Source organism: Callithrix jacchus, chromosome 5 (assembly GCF_049354715.1).
Source record: "Callithrix jacchus isolate 240 chromosome 5, calJac240_pri, whole genome shotgun sequence".
Taxonomy (NCBI): Eukaryota; Metazoa; Chordata; class Mammalia; order Primates; family Cebidae; genus Callithrix; species Callithrix jacchus.
The window spans coordinates 121,479,817-121,501,732 of NC_133506.1; the positions used below are offsets into that span (position 1 = coordinate 121,479,817).

Here is a 21,916-nt window from a genome sequence, read left to right on the forward strand (position 1 = left end):
CATTAGGTTTGAAGAGGCTCTCTACCGCAGACTGCTCGCCTTGAAACCCAGCCCCCATGTTGTGAGGAAACTTAGCCACAAAGAGAGCCTAGGAGTTCCAGTGTAGAATATTTGGGTACCCTGCCCCAACTAAAGTTCCAACCAATAGCTGCCGTAAGCAACAGACATCTTAGTGAACAAATCTTCAGATGATTCTAGTCCCTCAGCCTTTGATTTATCCCAAGTGAAGCTGAAGGGAGCAGAGGCAAGCTGCCCTGGCCAAGGTTTTCCCAAACCACAGATTGGTGAACTAAACAAACGTTCTAAGCCACTCAATTTTGGGTAATTTGTAGGAAAAAATAACCAGAAAAATAAATTTAAACAAGGAGATAATAAGCAATAGAATAACAGACCCAGTAGAAATTAGTCTCCTTTAAAGTAAGAGCTAACAAATGTTGAGGTTAATTTATTAATGACAAACAACTCTAATGGGAGGCAGAACTTTTCTAATTGTATGAATTAGAAAAGCAAATTTATATGATAAATACATATAATTTATATGATAAACTTCCTCCTCAGTAGTTCTTATGTCTTAAGACATAAGAACCAGGTGCCGGGTCTTTCTCATAAGAAAGACATAAGAACTACTGAGGAGGAAGTTTAGAAAAAGTTCCCATTGATTACAAATTCCAGTGACTAAGCCCGTGAGGCTTTTAGAAATTGTCCCCCGAGTTATGAAATGAGGAAGATGAGGAAGGAAGGAGATATATAATTTGAAGTATAAAGTTGAAAAAACTAGAAATATTGGATTAATAACCAAAAATCAGACATTGTACCTGATTTCAAGGAACTGAAATTTTAAAAGTGATAAGCAGGTTTGGATATTTATTCATCAATCTAGGATTCAATCTTCATTTTCATTTCCTCAATGAGGAAATTTAAAAAATTATGGAATCAGTTTTAACAATCTCAAAAGTAAAACAAATGCAGTGTCCTTTGAGTGTTAAGCTATTCAATGCAATTTCCCCTTTACCTCATTTGTATGGAGAAGAAAAGAGCAGCTCATCTTTATGTTGTACCAAAATGCTTCTCCATGTCATATAAATCGGCTCTGAAATTTTGAAATTCATACAACTAATTCGACTCTTTGTTTCTGATAAATGCCTGGACATTACCTGATTTCCAGGTGCTGCACTCCTGGAAGTTGTTCTTTGAATAGGTTGAAGCATTTATTCAATGAATTATGTATTGAGCTAGAAAAGCATAGCTGCACATCTCCATTTAAGCAAAAGGAGGTAAATGCAGGGAACTCTGGTTTCTGAGAATGTAGGATCTGTGCCAAGAATAGGATTTAGCCCCGGGGTTGTATAAGAGAACCAGGTGCTGGGTCAAAAGAGGATCTAACTGTGAACTGCAACATGATAAATGAGCTCAGTTTCCAATGAGGAAAGATGACAGCCCAGACTTAACCTTGAGCTTCATAGATAGTTCAAATCTACACATGACTCCATGACTTATAACGAGCTAATGAAACATAATGCAATAAATAGTAGATGCAGTCAGCAGATCCTGTGGCCAAGAATTGACAGAAATGGGAGTGAAGAGAGAGGCACTGGGTGAGAGACAAAAGGTGAGACTGGAGAAAAAAAATTAATGGGATCTGTCTTTGCAAGCCTGACTCTCATCATGTCATGGAGTCAGCAAGGCATACACTCCTTCAAGAAGCATAAAGTGAAATTAAAGACATTCTACTACTTGAATTTCTATTCTTACATAAGACAACTCGTAATAAGCAACAGGACTGAAAATGAATTCTCCTAAAATGTGATTCGGTACTGGCTCAACATATTAGAATTGAGAATCCAAAAACAAACCTACATTTTTATGGTCAACTGATTTTCAACAAGGGTATAAAAAAAATGAGAAACGAATCGATTTTTCAACAAATGGTGCTGGGACAACTGTATATCCACGTGCAAGAGAATAAAGGTGGATTTCCACCAAATGTCATATATAAAACTAACAAAACAGAACCACCGAATGTAAGAACTAAAATTATAAAATTCCTAGGAGAAAACATAGCCATAGATCTTTGTGACTGCAGAAAAATTGATTAACTGGACTTCATTAAAATGCAAAACTTCTGTGCTTGAACGGAGACCATTAAGAAAGGGAAAAGAGGTTGGGCATGGTGGCTTACACCTGTAATCCCAACATTTTGGGAGGTTGAGGTGGGAGGATTGCTAGAGCTCAGTTCAAGATCAGCCTGGGCAACTTAGTGAGACCTTCTCTCTACAACTTAAAATTATATAACTTTTAAAAACATAATAAATCATAAGAAAGAAAGTAAAAAGGAAAGCCATTGAAAATATTCAGAAACAATATATCTGATTTATTGTTTATATACACCTAGAGTATATAAACAACTCTTAAAATTCAGCAATTTAAAATAACCCAATTTTAGAGTGGGCAAATGATTCGAATAGACATTTCCCAAAGAAGATATACAAATGGCTCATAAGCACATGAAAAGAGGCTTAAAGTCATTCACCATTAGGGAAATGTGAATCAAAGCAACAATGACATGATACCACTTTATACCTCTGGGTTGGAATCCTTTTTAAATAAAAAATATGAAAAGTGCTGGCGAAGATGTGGAGAAGTTAGAACCTTCATACAATGCTGATGAGAATGTAAAATGGTGCAACCACTTTGAAAAGCAGACTGTCAGCTCCTCAAAAGCTTAAGCATAGAGTTACTATAGGACCCAGAAATTCAACTCCTAAGTATATACCCAAGAGAAGAACACATACACAAACACAAAAACTTGTACATAAAATTTCATAGCAGGATGATTAATAGCCAAAACATGGAAACAACCCAAAGGTCCATCAGCTGATAAATGGCTAAATAAAATGAGTGGTACGTCCATACAGTGGAACAATACTCAGCAGAAAGATGAAATTAAGTACTGATACATGTTACAACACAATGAACCTTTAAAATGTTATACTAAGTAGACGAAGCCAGACACAAAAGGCCACCACATATTGTGTGATCCAGTCGATATGTGGTGTCCAGAATGGGCTAATCTATGGAAACAAAATAGATTGCTGGTTCTTTTCAGGGTCATGAAAATGTCCTACAATTGATGATGGTGATGGTTACACAACTCTGTGACTATACTGAGAGACCATGAATTGTACACGTTCAATGGGTAAACTGCAGTATACGAATTTTGTCTCAGTAAATTTTAAAAAAAAATTCAGTGGTAGGATCTAGATACATCTCTTAATTCTCTACTTTGGATGTACATACTATAGGTGATTTGTAAAAAAGTACAATATATTTAAAATGAAAGGTAAATGAAGGAAGGGCCTAACATTTCAAGTGGTTTTTAAATTAAAACATTTGCATTTTGGAGAACAGTACTGTGGCCTTTCTGTACAAGTTATCCTGAAATTCATGAAATAAATATACACAGATTCTGTACCCATTTGCAAAAGTAAAGATAAGAAATAAGACAATTTCTGAAACATTCCATTAAACATTATCCTACGATTTAATCTGGCTTGCCTAACCATGGCAATAGAGAAATCACTAAAAAATACTTCACAGAAAAAAAAAAAAAAAAGCCTCTCAACTTCTGTGAGGAATACTAATAATTTGCAACTTTCCTAAGGATCTTTGGAAATGATCCTTATTTTAAAAATGTATGTACTTATCAGGAGAAAAGGACAGAATGAAAGCCAGAGGTTAAGAAAAAAGTACATTATAAAGATAATAAAATTATCATAAAACTACAAAAGAAAGCCATCCACTTCAATCAGTATCCTAAAGCATTTGACACTATTTCACCACCTATAGATTAACTGTAGACATGTTAGGTTTCATACATACTTCACTGCTGCTTTGACCCAATTTCTTCTTTGAATCCTGTGTCTCATCTAAATTAAATGATGTAGTCTCTGCTGTAGGTTGTTGTTTTAGGGGATCAGTCCATTCTAGTTGGTGTTGTCTCATAACTACCTGTGAAAGTATTTTTGTTACTGATTTTATCAATCACCTTATTATTAAATTATGGTAATAATATTTAGCTCTAACATATACACTTTGAAAAACATCAACACATATATGGATTCACCTTTTCCTCGTGTGCACACATTCTTGTTTATTACTGAATTCAGTTAAGGACACAGAAGGTGCTATCTTTCTGCCAAATCAGTTTTCTGTTAACTTAGACAATAGATTCAGCCCACTATTCACTCATCCCTGAAACATCTGCAATGCTTAACAACCTACTGAAGTCCCAAAAAGAAATCGAGTGGGGCTGCTGGTGGTACATCCCACACTGTGAAATGTTTTTCCCTCTTTTTTACTAGAAGCTCTAATCAACTTCAGAGTTCCTGGCATATTCAGTTGCCTCCTCAGATCCTTCCAAAAGATTCCTATCTCAGAATACAAGTAAAATTCCAATGGCCTTTGAGGCCCTGGGTAACCTGGCCTCTACCTCCCTCCTGACCTCAGCTTCTGTAAGTGTCTCCCCTACTCAGTCCATTCTCACTATACGTGAATCCTATCACCTCTCATTAGTTTAAAAATGGGGACTCAAGGCCAAACAAATAAATCACAGATAAACAAAGTTACTTTTGTACTGGTCAAAGTTATATCCGAATGACAGGCAGTGAGCCTTGAAATAAAAATTATGAGCAAACTGTTTGTAAAAACATTCAAAGAAATTATAAATACAAGTGGTAAGATTACATCTAACATAGCTTTGCTGAAATTCACATCTGCCCCAAATTATGATTTATTAAAAAGTAAATGCCTTTAAAGAATTGAGAGGTCATAACAAGTAATTCGAGACTGAAATCATCTCAGATTTAAGTCAAATTGATATGAATAAAAATAAAATTATACCAACTTAAATATGTTGCAAAACTACTGAGGAAAAGTATTGTGGAAATATATACTGAAGTATAGTAGTATACTTCAGTTCACCTGGAAAGTCTGGAATTAATGGTCAAAGTAACCCTCCTAACTGAATCTTAAATTCAAAATATTCATGTCAGGTATAAGCATTTCTGTTTATCTGCTTCACCATGGTCTTCAAACATGGCCATATAAAGGCATTGCAATGATCATTTCAGCAGCATAAGACAACATTATGAATGTTAATCTGTACTTATTAACAATGTAACTGAACTTAAAATTTCATAGGTGACACAATTTCCTCACTCAAAGTAAAGTATCTTTCAGTTTTAATAGCAAATACATTTATGATCTATATATTTTTATATTCAACTAGATAAAACATTTAGCCATAATCAAATATTACTTTAAATTTTCTTTTAGGAAGGTTGAAAAATATTTATCTTTCTTAATACTTACTTTTCTTCCTGCTTTCTCTTTCTCACATTGATCCATTCTTTTTTCAAAATAATTACATTCATCCAGCAATTCTTCTTTCTTCTCTTGTAGTAGAAGACTCTGCTTTTCATGCTCAGATCGAATATTACTGGCAAGAGCCTGAATCTGGTCATGGAGAGAACTGATTGTCTTTTCTTGTCTGTTCACTTTCTTGTGAGCATCATCCAGTTGCTGTTGAAGCAACGTATTTTCATTTTGTAATTGAAATAATCTCTCTTCTACAGATTCCTGCTTTGCAATGTATTTCTTCAGTTTTCTTTGTTGAGTTTGGTGCATTTGTCCAATTTCTTTCTTCTGACACTGTGTTTGGCCGAGGTCTCTTCGCACATGTTCCAAAATCAAATTCTGTTCTCCAGCAGCATCTCTTGCATTATGGAGCCGAATTTGTAGGCTGTTGATTTCATTTTCAGCATTAGCAAGTGTTTCAGAAAGAATCTCATTCCTAGCTTGTAGATCAGACATATCAGCCTTCATTTTGTCCTGTAGGCCACAAAAAGTTACAAAGAGCAGAGGAGCAAGTAAACCACCCCCTCAGCCTAAATTGCCTGAAGTTAGCTAAAGGAGACCCAGTATAGCCTCCTCCTTCCAAGATAAGGTACCCAAGCATATCTTTGTACCCACAGCTCACAAGCAGATTTCTGCCAAAAAAAAGCCCAAAAAACAAAAAACCTGTTCTCTTCCCCAGCTACCAGCCGTGGGAGCGAGACAGGCATGGGAGCGAGATAACCACATAGAAAATATACGTATTCTCAAGGTTGTAAACTTGTCACAAGTCAATGACTAACTGTCTTTGTTTAAACCTATTTTTTCTCCTGCCTTATCTTCCCATGCCAAAACTAATATAAGCAAGGAATTTTCCTTTTGTGGGGCTGGCAGGCATTACAGGCAGTAAGGCCACTGTCAGCTGGAGCTCCAATAAAGAGGTTCTCCTGTGTCTCTTGGTCTCTCTGTTCTTCTCGGCTTGAATTTCCAGAATAGACAGAGGAAATTTCCCAATGTTCCTTAAGTTCTTTTTCTTTTTTTCCTGAGAATATCCTGTAGCTATTTTATTTTTCTACCATTTTTATTGTAAGTTATATAAGAATTACATTTATTCATAAATGCTAAATCTAAGCATTATATTAGTTGCTTTTTTTTTTTTTTTTTGAGACAGGGTCTCACTCCATGACTCAGATTAGAGGGCAGTGGCACAATCAAGACTCACTGCAGCCTTGGCCTTCTGGGCTCAGGTGATCCTCCCACTTCAGCCTCCTGAGTAGATGAAACTAGAGGCACACATCCCCATACCCTGCTAAATTAATTTGTAATTTTTGTGGAGATAGGGTTTTGCCATGTTGCCCAGGCTGTTCTGGAACTCCTGGGCTCAAGTGACCCACCCACCTCGGCCTCCCAAAGTGATGGGATTACAGGTGTGAGCCACTGCACCTGGCCTTGTACCAAGCACTTCTACATACATCACTGAGCTCATTTATATCATAATTCTGAAAGGAGAGGTCAAAAATATGCAAGCTGCAGGATTTTCCCCAGGTCCTCTTACGTTACTTCTAGTGCTCATCCACCAAATCATGGTTACTTCTGTGTTGTAAATACGTAAATATAAAAGAAGCTTTTTATTTCAAAACACCAGTGGTAAAAAAGAAGTTATAGAGCTTTTCTTAGAAAATCCTCAGATTATCTGCTATTGCAATAACTTCTGTTTCCTCTTTACAGTGTTTGAAACAGAAATAAGCATGAAACAGGGGAAAATACACTGAAGTCGTTTTCTAAGAACAAAATAGTTATCAACAAATCATCACTAAGTTTCTGTTTCGGCATATCATTGTTTTCAAAGCTCTTTGTGCTGAAATGAGATGCTACTTGGAGCAAACTGTGACGTCCCCAAAAGTAAGGGGTATGGCATCTGGAGTATGGCCTCTGAACTGGCTATACATTTCATCCTTACTACCAGTAGAAATAAGCATCTAACCTCTCCATTAATATATTAGAAAGATGAAATCAAGTCTGAAAGCTGGAATGTTTGATGTTAGCAAGGGTTTTGAGATTGTGGAAAGATCATTAATTCCTATGAATAATAACAAATGTTTCTCCTTTGGATAAGGCCCCTGTGAAAGTCACTGCTTGACCCTTGCAGACAAATGAAGTTGAATTAAGAAAATGATGTTATACAATGGGCCAAAAATTCCAGAACCACTGTCACCAGCCCCAAGTGTGTGTGTGTGTGTGTGTGTGTGTGTGTGTGTGTGTGTGAGGGATTCAAAAATCCATTAGAATTCCAAGTTGCATAGAGTTGTTTTTAAAAAATATATTCACCTACAAAAACATATCTGAAAATGGCCAAAGAAAATACCTCAGAATCCATTTTCTTTTGAGCCATTTCTAGCTCCTTTGGTTTACTGGTCAGAATCTGATCTTGTACTATTCTGGCATTCTGTTCTTCGGAAAGTTGCTGCTGGGCATCCTTTTGCTGCTGCTTGACCTAGAGATAACATGGAGGTGTTTGTCTAATAGCACTGAAAAAAAAAAACACTAAAAGGTTAATTAAGAGCAGAGCCTCTCTTGGCTGAGCATGGTGGCTCACGCCTGTAATCCCAGCATTTTGGGAGGCCGAGGTCTACGGATCACGAGGTCAGGAGATGGAGATCATCCTGGCCAACATAGTGAAACCCCATCTCTACTAAAAATAAAAAAATTAGGCATGGTGGCACACGCCTGTAGTCCCAGCTACTTCGGAGGCTGAGGGAGAAAAATTGCTTGAACCCAGGAGGCGGAGGTTGCAGTGAGCCGAGATCCCACCACTGCACTGCAGCCTGGGTAACAGAGTGAGACTCTGTCTTAAAAAAAAAAAAAAGAAAGAAAGAAAGAAAAAAGATAAAAGAAAAAAAGAGCAGAGCCTCTCTTATAAAATGGTTAAAAGAAAGTAGCCTGTTAACACACAAGAACTTTTATCCCTCAAGAATCACCCAAATCTTAATTGCATACATAACAATTACATTTGTCAAAGAGGAAAAACAGTTCTTAAATATGGGAAGATACAGCATTTTAAACTAAAATTTCTTTCAAAACATTTAACTAGTGTCATTATAGTTTCAAAGCTATTTAGCCTGTATTTTAACATAAAAATGTGTAAACTCATTTAGTGATTAAACTCATCTTCCATTCTGAAAACACAGACTGAGCATCTATTTAGATGCCAAGGCTTATAATAAATAATTTTAGCTATAAATGTCATAGTTCATTTTTAAGAGGAGATAACAGTTTTGGTTTGTTTTAAACCTAAATGATATACATGAAGCCAAAAAAAATAAGCAATACTGATGAAACATTAAGTTAGAAATATGAAGTTTTCACCAAAGATTAATTTACCAGATCCAAGTTGTCTCTTACCATCCTCAATTCCTTAATGAGTTTTCTCAGACTCCGTTTAAGTCCTTGCGTCATTTCAGCCTTTTCCGTACTTTCCTCTTCTTTTATTCTTAACTGTTCACTAACTTTATTACACAACATTTCGGCATTTTCTTTCTTCTCTTTTTCTTGTTTTAAGGCAAGTCTGCAGTTAAATGTGGATATTAAAATGTGTTTTGTTAGAAAATAAAAAAGTTTATTTTGTCATCTGGCTCTTCCACGTGGGTTTATAATCCTCATAAAAACTCCTATGTTCTTGTTTCCTTTCTAGTTCTCATGTTTTTAATTTCTCACTTCCCTCTCTTCTAAGGGCCATATATATTTGAGAAGTAGCGAGGAAAGAAACATTCTGTTAACTGGTAAGTTTCTGTTACTAGTAAACCTGAGAAGAGCATATTTGAAATTTCTCAGTAAAGTTACAAGTTGAAAATTACTTCTTTTTCATGTTATGCAAATTGAAAATTAGTTAATTAGATCATTTAGAGTTAGCTAATTTAAAAGAAGTTACTATTTACGAACAAGTTTAGAAATTCACTAGAAATACATTTTCATCTTTGTGAAATATTGTATGTGTAGCCCAAAATAATGATTTACAGTGTAAGATAACACCTTCAGATGTCATTCACACAACATGTATCCGCAGACTACTATAATCCAAGACTAGGCTAAGCTGTTTAATAACTGTTACCTCTATACTTTTCAGGTCTCTCTTTTTGGTAACACTTTCAACTTATCTTCTTGATTCTTATGCATTTTACAAACAATGTTTAAATCCCTTTTGGAACAAGACAGGATCTAATATTTAATTTAAAAGTAAAGGATAATGTGTGTTTCAACATCAAATTTGGAATTAATTTTATCTGCCTATGAAAGATGTGGAATAAACTAATCATCAATTACTTTCCATTTTACTTTTTATTTCATGCATATTGAGAATGAAACTGGGAAGTCCTAGCCAGAGCAATCAGTCAAGAGAAAGAAAGAAAGAAAGGACATCCAAATTGGAAAAGAGAAAGTCAACCTATCTGTTTGCCCAAGACATAATCTTTTAGCTTTAAACATCCTAAACACTCCTGGATTTGATCAATGAAATCAGTAAAAGTCTCAGGTTACAAAATCAATGTACACAAATCAGTAGCACTAGTATACATCAAGAATGGCCAAGGTGAGAATCAAATCAAGAACCTAATCCCTTTTATGATAGTGACGGCAACAACAACAAAAACAACCTTTTAGGATCTTTCACGTCCTTGGTAACCAAGATGAAAGATCTCTAAAAGGAGAACTAGAAAGCACTGCTGAAGACATCTTTCATAGAAAAAAAGGAAATCACAGATGACACAAACAAATGGAAATATGCCCTATGTTCATAGATTAGAAGAATCAATATATTGAAAACGACCATATTAACCAAAGCAATCTACAGATTCAATGCAATTCCTATCGAAATACTACTTTCATTCTTTATAAAATTAGAGAAAGTACTTCTAAAATTTACAGGGAATAAAAAAAGAGCCTGACTAGCCAAAGCAATCTCAAGCAAAAAGAATGAAGCCAGAGGCATCACAATACCAGATTTCAAACCACACGACAAGCCTAAAGTAACCAAAACAGCATGGTATTGGTATAAAAGTAGATACATAGACCAGTGGAACAGAATACAGAACCTAGAAATAAAGCCAAATATGTATAACCAACTGACCTTTCACAAAGTGTACAAAGACATAAACTGGGCAAAGGACACCCTATTCAATAAACAGTGTTGGGAAAATTGAATAGCCACGTGTAGAAGAATGAAAGTGGATCCCTATCTCTCACCATATATAAACGTTAACTCAAGATGGATTAGGCCCTAACATGGTGGCTTCTGTCTGTAATCCCAGCACTTTGGGAGGCCAAGGCAGGAGAATGGCTTGAACCCAGGAATTCAAGACCAGCCTGGGCAACATAGTGAGATCTTGTCTCTACCAAAAAATATTTTTTAATTAAAAAAGAGATGAATTAAAAACTTAAATCTATAACCTGAAACCACAAAAAAAAATCTGACAGAAAGTGTAGGAGAAAACTCTTCTGGACACTGGCCTAGGCAAATTATTTATGACAAAGACCCTAGAACTAAAAGCAACAAAAACAAAAATAAATACATGGGACCTAATTAAATGAAGAGGCTTCTGCACAGCAAAAGAAATAATCATCATAGTAAACAGACAACCTACAGAATAGGAGAAAATATTTGCAAACTATGCATCTGACAAGGGACAAACAAATCAGCAAGAAAAATACAAATAATCCCATCCAAAAGTGCACAAATGACATGAACAGACATTTCTCAAAAGAAGATGCACTAATGGCCAACAAACACAGCTAAAAATTCCCAATATCACTAATATTCAGGGAAATGCAAACTAAAACAACAAGGAGATATCACTGTATTCCAGCCAGCATCCTCATTATTAAAAGGTTGAAAAACAATAGAAAGATGTTGGTGCAGATGTGGTGAAAAGGGAATGCCTGCTCATACATCGCTGATGGGAATGTAAATTAGTACAACCTCTATGAAAAACAGTAGGGAGATTTCTCAAAGAGCTAAAATAGAGCTACCACGCACTCCAACAATCCCCTATTGGGTATCTACCCAAAGGAAAATAAATCATTACATCAAAAAGACACCAGCAAATGTATGTTTGTTTATTGCAGCACATTTTGCAATTGCAAAGATATGAAATCAACCTAAGTGTCCGACAACCAGTGAATGGAATAAATAATATGTGGTATATATACACCGTGGAGTACTACTCAGCCGTAAGAAGAATGAAATAATGTCTTTTGCAGCAACTTGGAAGGGACTAGAGGCCATTATTCTAAGTGAAGTAACTCAGGAATGGAAAGCCAAATAAAAACATGTTCTCATTCATAATAGGGAGTTAAGCTATTCATCCATGTAACCAAAAACCACTTGTATCCCCTAAAGCTATGAAATATACCAAAATTCTGAAAAAGAATAAAACTGTAGAAATTTTTTAAAAATTACTTTGGTTTAAGAAAAGTGGCCAGTTCATGCTCTATTGGTTGGACTGTAAATTAACACAAACATTCTTCAGAAAAATTAATATTGATCAAAGATCCTGTATTTCAACCTAATAATTCTATATTGGATAATTTATTCAAAGCAAACAGTTTAGGGATGTGAGATTTATATAAAAAATGTTATGGTCTGGGCATGACGGCTCATGCCTGTTAATATTAATGACTTGGGAGGCCAAGGCAGAAGGAATGCTTGAGGTTGGGAGTTGGAGATCATCTTGAGCAATGTAGTGAGATCCTGTCTCTACAAAAAAACTTTAAAAGTTAGCCAGGCATGGGAACAGGCACCTGTAGTCCCAGCTACTTAGGATGCTGGGGCAGAAGGATGAAGTTCGAGGCTGCAGGGAGGTATGATCACACCACTGAACCCCAGCCTCAGGCACAGAGTGAGACCCTGTGTCTATAAATAATAATAATGAGAAAAGATGCTCCTTATATCATTAATTATAAATACAAGATAATTTCAAAACTCAAATTGCAATTCGTTAAATGAATAACAAAATTTCATATGGTGGACTTCTACATGGCCATTAAGATTGCAAAGAATATGCATTTATTTATTAGCAGAAGAGTTCACAGTTAAAATAATTTATTATTTCCAAGAATTTCATGTTCCACAAGACCAAGAAGGTTTCTCCCATTAATCCCCAGAAGGCAAGTCAGAAATTATAAAAATTCTAATATATTATCTTTAGTATAAATATTTCTTTAAAACTAGAATGTGGCACATATATACCATGGAATACTATGCAGCCATAAATAATGAGTTCATGTCCTTTGCAGGGACATGGATGAAGCTGGAAACCATCATTCTCAGCAAACTGACACAAGAACAGAAAGCCAAACACCTCATGTTCTCACTCATTAAGTGGGTGTTGAACAATCGGAACACATGGACACAGGGAGGAGAACAGCACACATTGGGGCCTATTTGGGGGCTTGGGGTCTACGGGAGGGATATCAGGAGGTTGGGAGGCTAGGGGAGGGATAACATTAGGAGAAATATCCAATGTAGATGATGCGGGGATGGATGCAGCAAACCAACATGGCACGTGTATACCTATGTAACAAACCTGCATGTTCTGCACGTGTACCCCAGAATTTAAGTATAATAATAAACAAAACAAACAAAAACTAGAGTGTCATACCTCAACCTGCGCAGCTTTCGTTCCCATTCGATCTTCTGATGCTCTAACTGTAATTCTGTCTCTTTTGTTTCAGAGAGCTCCTTTTGTAGGACACTAACCATATTTCCCATTTGTTTAATTTCTGCTATAAGTCGTTCATGCTCACTATTCTTAAGTTCCAGGAAGTTTTCATATAAATGAAATGCATCCTCAATTCTTGATAGGCTAACAGACTCTGTGTCAGGGAGAAAACAAGGTGGAAATAAAATATGTGAGTACTTTTTAGGTAAAAAGGACTGTGCATTTTTAAACACTGTCTCCTTCATACACAGAACAAATATGCACTGAGTGCCTACAGTGTGGCAGAGATTCCACTAAGCTCTGCAGGTAAAACATTTAGTCTTAAGTGTAGTGGGCAACGAAGACAACAAAAGTGACAATTATAAATTCAGACAGATGGTGTAAGAAAACAGAGTTCCATGATCACATAGGAGAATTTGATCTATCCTGGGCCCACGAAAGACTTCCCTGTGGAAGAGATGACTACACCAAGAAATGAAGGGTGAGAAGGAAACACTTAAGCAAAGGGGTAGAAAAGCATTCTAGCAGTCGACAGCAGGTGCCAACGCTCTGCTGCAATCTGCTTCTGGCCACGATGGACAGCAAGTACTGATTTACCTTCTTGCCTGAAATAACCAAAAGGAAAACAGAAAAAATATATTATACAATGATTTACCAGGCATTGGACTTCAGGTAATGAAGACCATGATCCCGAAAGACAGGAAACAAATGGAATTCATACCAATGCTCCAGCTTCCTGCCTTCTCAGAGTTCCCAGGCTATCACACAGAGAGAAAAAGGTGACATAGAGTCTACCTGATTCCCTGAGATGAGACGATGAAGCTGAGAGTCTGGTAAAGCCAAGGCAGGCAGAGGTCACAAAACAGAATACGGAAAAGGAGACAGAGTACAGGGAAAGAACACTGAAGATCTGCAAAAATACCTCCTGGCTATCTAGCAGAGTACTGAACAGCGCATGTGTGCCAGAAAACTGCCCCAGACCAAGGGGAAGAAACATCTAAAAAAACTGGAAAGAAACATGCCTGCTGCTCACAAGGTGCCAAAAAGAGTGTCCATTCCCATGAGTGATGCTGGGAAAACTCAGACTTCACATGGGAATGAACAGAGCCATTACAAAGATCTTGCCTCAGGAGTGGGAAATTCGACCCAATCATAAAGGGAAGACCGGAAAGATCAAGCTGTTCATATGGAACTCAACTGTATATCAAAATTAAGCTCAAGCAGATTGGCAGAGGCATGGAAGATACATATTTTTTTAAAGCAAAATACTCTTGTAGAGATTCAAATCCACAATGTCAGGAATGAAAACTACAATGGATGGAAGTGAACACAGATTAGACATCACCAAAGAGAAGTTTCATAAATTTGAGACATCAGTGAACTATGAGAAAACTTCAAGCAGGAATAAGTCCCAAAAGAGGGAAAAAGAGAGACAGGAAAATATAAAGAGAATGGCCAAAACTTTTTAAGTTTAAAGAAAACTATAACCCTACAAATCCAGAAGTGTCTTCTGGCTGGGAGAGAGAAAATAAAAGTATATTATTCTAATTTTCCTTTTTAAAAAAATGTCAATTGGTTTTTGGGGAGCAGATGGTCTTTGGTTACATGAATAAATTTTTTAGTGGTGGTTTGAGATTTTGGTGCACTCAAGCATCACACAAGCAGCACACACAATATCCAATCCATAGCCTTTTATCCCTCACCCCCCCACACACTTTGCCCCCAAGTCCCCAACCTCCATGTGTCATTCTTATGTCCTTACATCCTCATAGCATAATTCCCGCTTACGAGTAAGAACGTATGATATTTGGTTTTTCATTTGTAATTTTCTTATGCCATATGTGACACGGCATAATAGTTTTGAAGATGGACTGTGATCAGTTAAAATCATATACTATATAAATTGTAGTGCAATCACTGAGATAGAAAAAAATAGTTATCACTAATAAGCCATAAAAGGGAGATTAAAAATAAATCACAAAAATTACTAGACTAATTGAGAAGAAAGCAGAAAAAGAAGAGAACAAAGAACTGCAGGGACCAATGGAAATCAAAAAGCATGATGACAGATAAACCTAACTGCATCAATAAGCACATTATAAATGAAACTGGCCTAAAAATCTCATTTAAAAGGCAGATTATCAGATTGGATAAAAATGCAAGAACCTATTACATGCTTCCTATTAAAAAAAAAAAAAAAAAACTTTAGGCTGGGTGCAGTGGCCCACGCCTTTAATCCTAGTACATTGGGAGGCTGAGACAGGAGGATCACAAGGTCAGGAGTTCAAGACCAGCCTGGCCAACATGGTGAAACCCTGTCTCTACTAAAAATACAAAAAATTAGCTGGGTGTGGTGACATGCAACTGTAACCCCCAGCTACTTGGGAGGCTGAGGCAGGAGAATCGCTTGAACCCAGGAGGCAGAGGTTGCAGTAAGCCGAGGTTGCGCCACTGCACTCCAGCCCGGGCAACAGAGTGAGACTGTTTCAAAAAAAAAAAAAAAAAAAAAGGAAAGAAAGAAAGAAAAGAAAAACACTTTAAATTTAAAAAGACAAATTGTTCAGAAAGACGTTAAAAGATATACCAGGTTAAGAGTTGACAAAAGAAGCCTGAGAAGAAATGGCTATGTTAACGCCGAAGTAAATTTTACCAGCTCAAACAGTCATTTCCTCATGACTTTTGAAAGTTCAGTTAATCAGGAACATATAATCTTAAGTGACTGAGTACCTAATAACAGCTTCAAAATATATGAGTCAAAAATTGATAGAACAAATAGACAAATTCACAAGTACAGTCTGACATTTGAATATTACTCAGTAAGTGATAAAACAAGGGAGCAGCAAATCAGCAAGAAGCGGGTAGACTTGAACAACACCATGCTTCTCTAGTACCCGGGGAGCACGTTCCAAAACACACCACATTCTAGGTTCTGCAATCAAGCTTAGCAAAAGAACTAAGTCAGAAGGACTTAACTCATACAAAGTATGTTCTCTGACCACAAAGCAATCAAATCAGAAATCAATAACAAAATATCTCATCAAAATATTCAAATATTTTAAAACAAAGTAACACACATCTAAACAACCCTAGGTCAAAGACACGATGCAAAGAGAAATTAAGTGTATTGTGAATGGAATGAAAATGAAAATACTACCTATCAACATCTGTGGAACACAGCTACGACAGTACTTAAAATTTTTTTAGCACTTAATGTCTATATTAGAAGCTCGAGCTGGTAATCCCAGCACTTTGGGAGGCCGAGGCGGGTGGATCACGAGGTCAAGAGATCGAGACCATCCTGGTCAACATGGTGAAAACCCGTCTCTACTAAAAATACAAAAAATTAGCTGGGCATGGTGGCGCGTGCCTGTAATCCCAGCGACTCAGGAGGCTGAGGCAGGAGAATTGCCTGAACCCAGGAGGCGGAGGTTGTGGTGAGCCGAGATCGCGCCATTGCACTCGAGCCTGAGTAACAAGAGCGAAACTCCGTCTCAAAAAAAAAAAAAAAAAGACTTTCAAGTCAATGGTCTTGACTTCTGTCTTAAGCAACCAAAAAAAAAAAAAAAGAAGAAGAAGAAGAGGAGGAAACTAAAAAAAAGAACAAATTAAACCCAAAGCAAGCAGAGGAAATGACATAATAAACATACGCGGACTCCGGCGCGCCAGGCCCAACCACAGCTTCTCGGCTTAAGCACCTCCACTTGCAGCACCGACTCCGAGGCCACCTCCAGCAATGGCCTTTGCAAATCTGCAGAAAGTGCTCATCGATGACAGCGTGGACCCTTGCTGCCGGAGGATCTTGCAAGACTGAGGGCTGCAGGTGGTGGAGAAGCAGAACCTTAGCAAAGACGAGCTGATAGCCGAGCTGCAGTTCATGGGAACAGAGCTGAACGGGAAGATCCTGGGAATTCTGGGCCTGGGCGGGATTGGGAGGGAGGTGGCTACCCGGATGCAGTCCTTTGGGATGAAGACGATAGGGTATGACCCCATCATTTCCCCAGAGGTCTCGGCCTCCTTTGGTGTTCAGCTGCTGCCCCTGGAGGAGATCTGGCCTCTCTGGGATTTCATCACTGTGCACACTCCTCTCCTGCCCTCCACCACAGGCTTATTGAACAATAGCACGTTTGTCCAGTGCAAGAAGCGGGTACGTGTGGTGAACTGCGCCCGCGGAGGGATCGTGGACGATGGCGCCCTGCTCTGGGCCCTGCAGTCGGGCCAGTGTGCCGGGGCTGCGCTGGACGTGTTTACGGAAGAGGCACCACAGGACCGAACCTTGGTGGACCATGAGAATGTCATCAGCTGTCCCCACCTGGGCGCCAGCACTAAGGAGGCGCAGAGCCGCTGTGGGGAGGAAATTGCTGTTCCGTTCGTGGACATGGTGAAGGGGAAATCTCTCACAGGGGTTGTAAATGCCCAGGCCCTTACCAGCGCCTTCTCTCCACACACCAAGCCTTGGATTGGTCTGGCAGAAGCCCAGGTCTGATGCGAGCCTGGGCTGGATCTCCCAAAGGGACCATCCAGGTGATAACACCAGGAACATCCCTGAAGAATGCTGGGAACTGCCTAAGCCCTGCAGTCATCATCGGCCTCTTGAAGGAGGCTTCCAAGCAGGCGGATGTGAACTTGGTGAACGCCAAAAATGCTGGTGAAAGAGGCTGGCCTCAGTGTCACCACCTCCCACAGCCCAGCAGCACCAGGGGAGCAGGGCTTCGGGGAATGCCTCCTGGCTGTGGCCCTGGCAGGCGCCCCTTACCAGGCTGCGGGTTTGGTCCAGGGCACCATACCTGTGCTGCAGGGGCTCAATGGAGCTGTCTTCAGGCCGGAAGTGCCTCTCTGCAGGGGCCTGCCCCTGCTCCTATTCCGGACTCAGGCTTCCGACCCTGCAATGCTGCCTACCATGATTGGCCTCCTGGCAGAGGCTTTCCTACCAGACTTCACTGGTGTCAGAGGGGGAGACCTGGCATGTCATGGGCATCTCCTCCTTGCTGCCCAGCCTGGAAGCATGGAAGCAGCATGTGACTGAGGCCTTCCACTTTCACTTCTAACCTTGGGGCTCATGGGTCCCTGCCTCTGGGGCTTTTCTGAAGAAACCTACCCACTGTAATCAACAGAGAGAGAAGATCCACATTCTTGAGCTGAACACACAGGCCTCTGATACTGCTTAAACAGCGCTCGTCTGACCCTACAGTACAGCAATAACCATCTAATAAAGACCCTACCAGCAAAAAATAAAAAATAAACATATGCCATGGTTGACATTTGCATCTTCCCAGAACTTAAGTTTATGTTAAGTTTATGCTGAAACTTAATCACAGAGGTGATGTTTTCAGAAGGTGGGGCTTTGTGGAGGTAATTAGTGCTGGGAACCAAGCCCTAATGAATGCAATTAGTGCTCTTATATAATAGACTGCAGAGGGCTCATTTACCCATCCTGCCATGTGAGGACACAGGGGGCAAAAAGGGATCTATGAACCCGGAATTGGTCCCTCACCAGACACCAAATCTGCCATCACCTGGGTGTTGGACTTCTGTGAGAAATCTATTCTGTTGTTTATAAGCCACCCAGCCTATAGTATTTTGTTACAGCGGCCGAACAGACCATAACATCAAAGATGAAACCAATAAAACAGAAACACAATAGGAAAAAATCAATTACAACCAAACACTTTGAGGTCAAAAAAAGTGATGAAACTCTCTAGTCAGGTGGTCATAGAAAAGAAGATGCAAATGACTAACTTCAGAAACATAGTAATACGGCACTGTACAGATTCGACAGACACTCAAAGAATAGCAGTATAATAAGGTCAGCTTTATGTGACTAAACATGACAACTCTGATGAAACGGACACTTTCCTTGAAAAATAAAAACTACGACAGTTCAATCAAGAAGGAATAACCTGAACTGTTCTATATCTATAAAAGAAAATAAAGCATAAGTAAAGCCTTCCTAGAAAGAAAACTCCAGGCCAGATATCTATGTTCTGGTGAATTCTACCAAATATTTAATAAGTAATACAACAATTTTACATGGCTTCTCCCCTGGCCCTCAAAAAAAAAAAAAAAAAAAAAAAAGCAACTCATCCTGTCACTCTAGCATTACCCTGAACCAAATCTAATGATATTACAAAAAAGGAAAACTTCCTCATGAACGTGGACATAAAAATTTAACCAATTTCTGAAGAAACCAAGATACCCAACTTTAGGTGACAGAACCACCTCTGGTACAGTCATGCAATAATGAGCTATCATGTCATGAGAAGACATGAAGGAACCACAAAGGCATATTACCAAGTGAAATATGCAGTCTAAAGGCTGCACATTATATAACACCAACTATATGACATTTTAGAAAAGGCAAAACTATAGAGACAGTAAAAAAAAATCAGTGGTAGCCAGGAGTTGGGGAGGGTGGGAAAAGATGAACAGATGAAGCACAAAGGAGTTTTAAAACCCTGAAACTACTTTGGATAATACTACAATGATACATACATGTCCTTATACCTTTGTCTAAATTCACAGCAGTTAAGACACCAAGACTGAACTCTAATATAAACTATGGACTTCGGGTGATTATGACATGTCAATTCACGATCATCAATGAGATCAACTGTACCACTCTGGTGAGGGACTGATAATTGTGGAGGCTATGAACGTGTTGGGGGCAGGTAGTACAGGGATAATCTTTGTGCCTTACTTTCAGTTTTCCTGTGAAGCAAAAACTACTCTAAAAGATGGTCCTCTAAAAATTTCTAAATAAAATTTTGGCAAATCTAACATACTAGAAGGATAATACATCATTAACAAGTGAGGTTGATCCCAAAACATGGGGTTGGTTTGCCATCAGTTACTCACCACATTAACAAACTTTTTAGATGGTCAGAAGAACCATCTGACCATCTCAGTAGATTTGGCATTTGATAAAATACAACATTCATTCCTGATTTTAAAAAAATTCCTCTTAGTAACTAAAGAATACAAGGGAAGGCCATCAGCATGATAAAGAGCATCTCTGATAAATCTACAACTAACACGCATCATGATGAAAAACTGAACGCTTTCCCTGTAAGATCAGGAACACAGGAATGTCTCCTTTCAGTATTTGAGCAGCAGTGTACTGAAGCCAGCGCAGTTAGGCAAGAAAAGGAAATAAAAGCTATCTGGGTTGAAAGGAAGAAGTAAAACTGTCTTTATTCACAATCATGATCACATAATAGGGACAGGTAAAATCCAACCTGTGGGGAAGCTTCTTATTTTTACAAATAAAGTTTTATTGGAATGCAGCTGTGTTTTTTTTAATATGTTTTATTGCACTTTAGGTTCTGGGGTACATGTGCAGAACATGCAGGATTGTTGCACAGGTACACATATGGCAATGTGGTCTGCTGTCTCCATCCCCTTGTCACCTACATCTGGCATTTCTCCCCAGGTTATCCATCCCCAACCTCTCTACTGTCCCTCCCCTATTCCCCCACAACAGACCCCAGAATGTGATGCTCCCCTCCCTGTGTCCCTGTGTTCTCATTGTTCAACATCTGCCTATGACAACATGTGGCGTTTGATTTTCTGTTCTTGTGTCAGTTTGCTGAGAATGATGCTTTCCAGATTCATCCACGTCCCTACAAAGGACACAAGCTCATCATTTTTTATGGCTGTATAGTATTCCATGGTGTATATGTGCCACATTTTCCTTGTCCCATCTATCACTGATGGACATTTGGGTTGGTTCCAGGTCTTTGCTATCGTAAACAGTGCTGCAATGAACATTCATGTGCATGTGTCTTTACAACAGGATGATTTAGAATCCTTTGGATATATACCCAATAATGGTATTGCTGGGTCAAATGGAATTTTTGTTTCTAGGTCCTTGAGGAAGCGCCACACTGTCTTCCCCAATGGTTGAACTCATTTACACTCCCGCCAACAGTGTAAAAGTGTTCCTATTTCTCCATATCCTTTCCAGCATCTGTTGTCTCCAGATTTTTTAATGATCGTCATTCTAAGTAGCATGAGATGGTATCTCAACATGGTTTTGATTTGCATTTCTCTAATGACCAGTGATGATGAGCATTTTTTCATAGGTTTATTCGCCTCATATATGTCTTCTTTCGAAAAAGGTCTGTTCATATCCTTTCCCCACTTTTAAATGTTTTTTTTTTTTTCTTGTAAATCTGTTTTAGTTCTTTGTAGATTCTGGATATTGGCACTTTGTCAGATGGGTAGATTGCAAAAATTTTTCCCATTCTGTTGGTGGCTGGTTCACTCTAATGATTGTTTCTTTTGCTGTGTAGAAGCTCTGGAGTTTAATTAGATCCCATTTGTCTATTTTGGCTTTTGTCTATTTTGGCTTTTTGTTGTCTATTTTGGCTTTTGGTATTTTAGACATGAAGTCCTTGCCTATGCCTATGTCCTGAATGGTTTTGCCTAGATTTTCTTCTAGGGTTTTTATGGTGTTAGGTCTTATGTTTAAGTTTTTAATCCATCTGGAGTTAATTTTAGTGTAAAGTATCAGGAAAGGATCCCGTTTCTGCTTTCTGCACATGGCTAGCCAGTTTTCCCAACACCATTTATTAAACAGGGAATCCTTTCCCCATTGCTTGCTTTTGTTAGGTTTGTCAAAGAGCAGATGGTTGTAGATGTGTGGCTCTGCCTCCAAGGCCTCTGTTCTGTTCCATTGGTCTATATCTCTGTTTCGGTACCAGTACCATGCTGTTTTGATTACTGTAGCCTTGTAGTATAATTTGAAGTCAGGTAGCATGATGCCTCCAGCTTTATTCTTTTTGCTTAGAACTGACTTGGCTATGCGGGCTCTCTTT

The 21,916-nt window shown here is 38.4% G+C and overlaps 1 protein-coding gene and 1 pseudogene across 12 annotated transcripts in view; one reads left to right on the plus strand and one right to left on the minus strand.

Moving 5' to 3' along the window:
• LOC100387117 (coiled-coil domain-containing protein 144A) overlaps positions 1-21,916 on the minus strand; it is a 106,336-nt gene that overhangs the window by 40,385 nt on the left and 44,035 nt on the right. For 5 of the 12 annotated variants that reach the window (XM_078374436.1, XM_078374435.1, XM_078374433.1 and 2 more), the window contains 5 exons: positions 16,751-16,917; positions 13,044-13,257; positions 8,794-8,956; positions 5,371-5,889; positions 3,880-4,008 (listed from right to left, as the gene is read on the minus strand). In XM_078374436.1, coding sequence (XP_078230562.1) covers positions 16,865-16,917 — 53 coding nt within the window. In that variant the 3' untranslated portion in view covers positions 3,880-4,008; positions 5,371-5,889; positions 8,794-8,956; positions 13,044-13,257; positions 16,751-16,864. Of the gene's footprint in view, positions 1-3,879; positions 4,009-5,370; positions 5,890-7,756; positions 7,886-8,793; positions 8,959-13,043; positions 13,258-16,750; positions 16,918-21,916 lie in introns of those variants that run through there. The other 7 variants (XM_078374447.1, XM_078374440.1, XM_078374438.1 and 4 more) reach the window with 4 other exon arrangements.
• Positions 16,845-18,269, plus strand: LOC118153513 (D-3-phosphoglycerate dehydrogenase pseudogene; annotated as a pseudogene).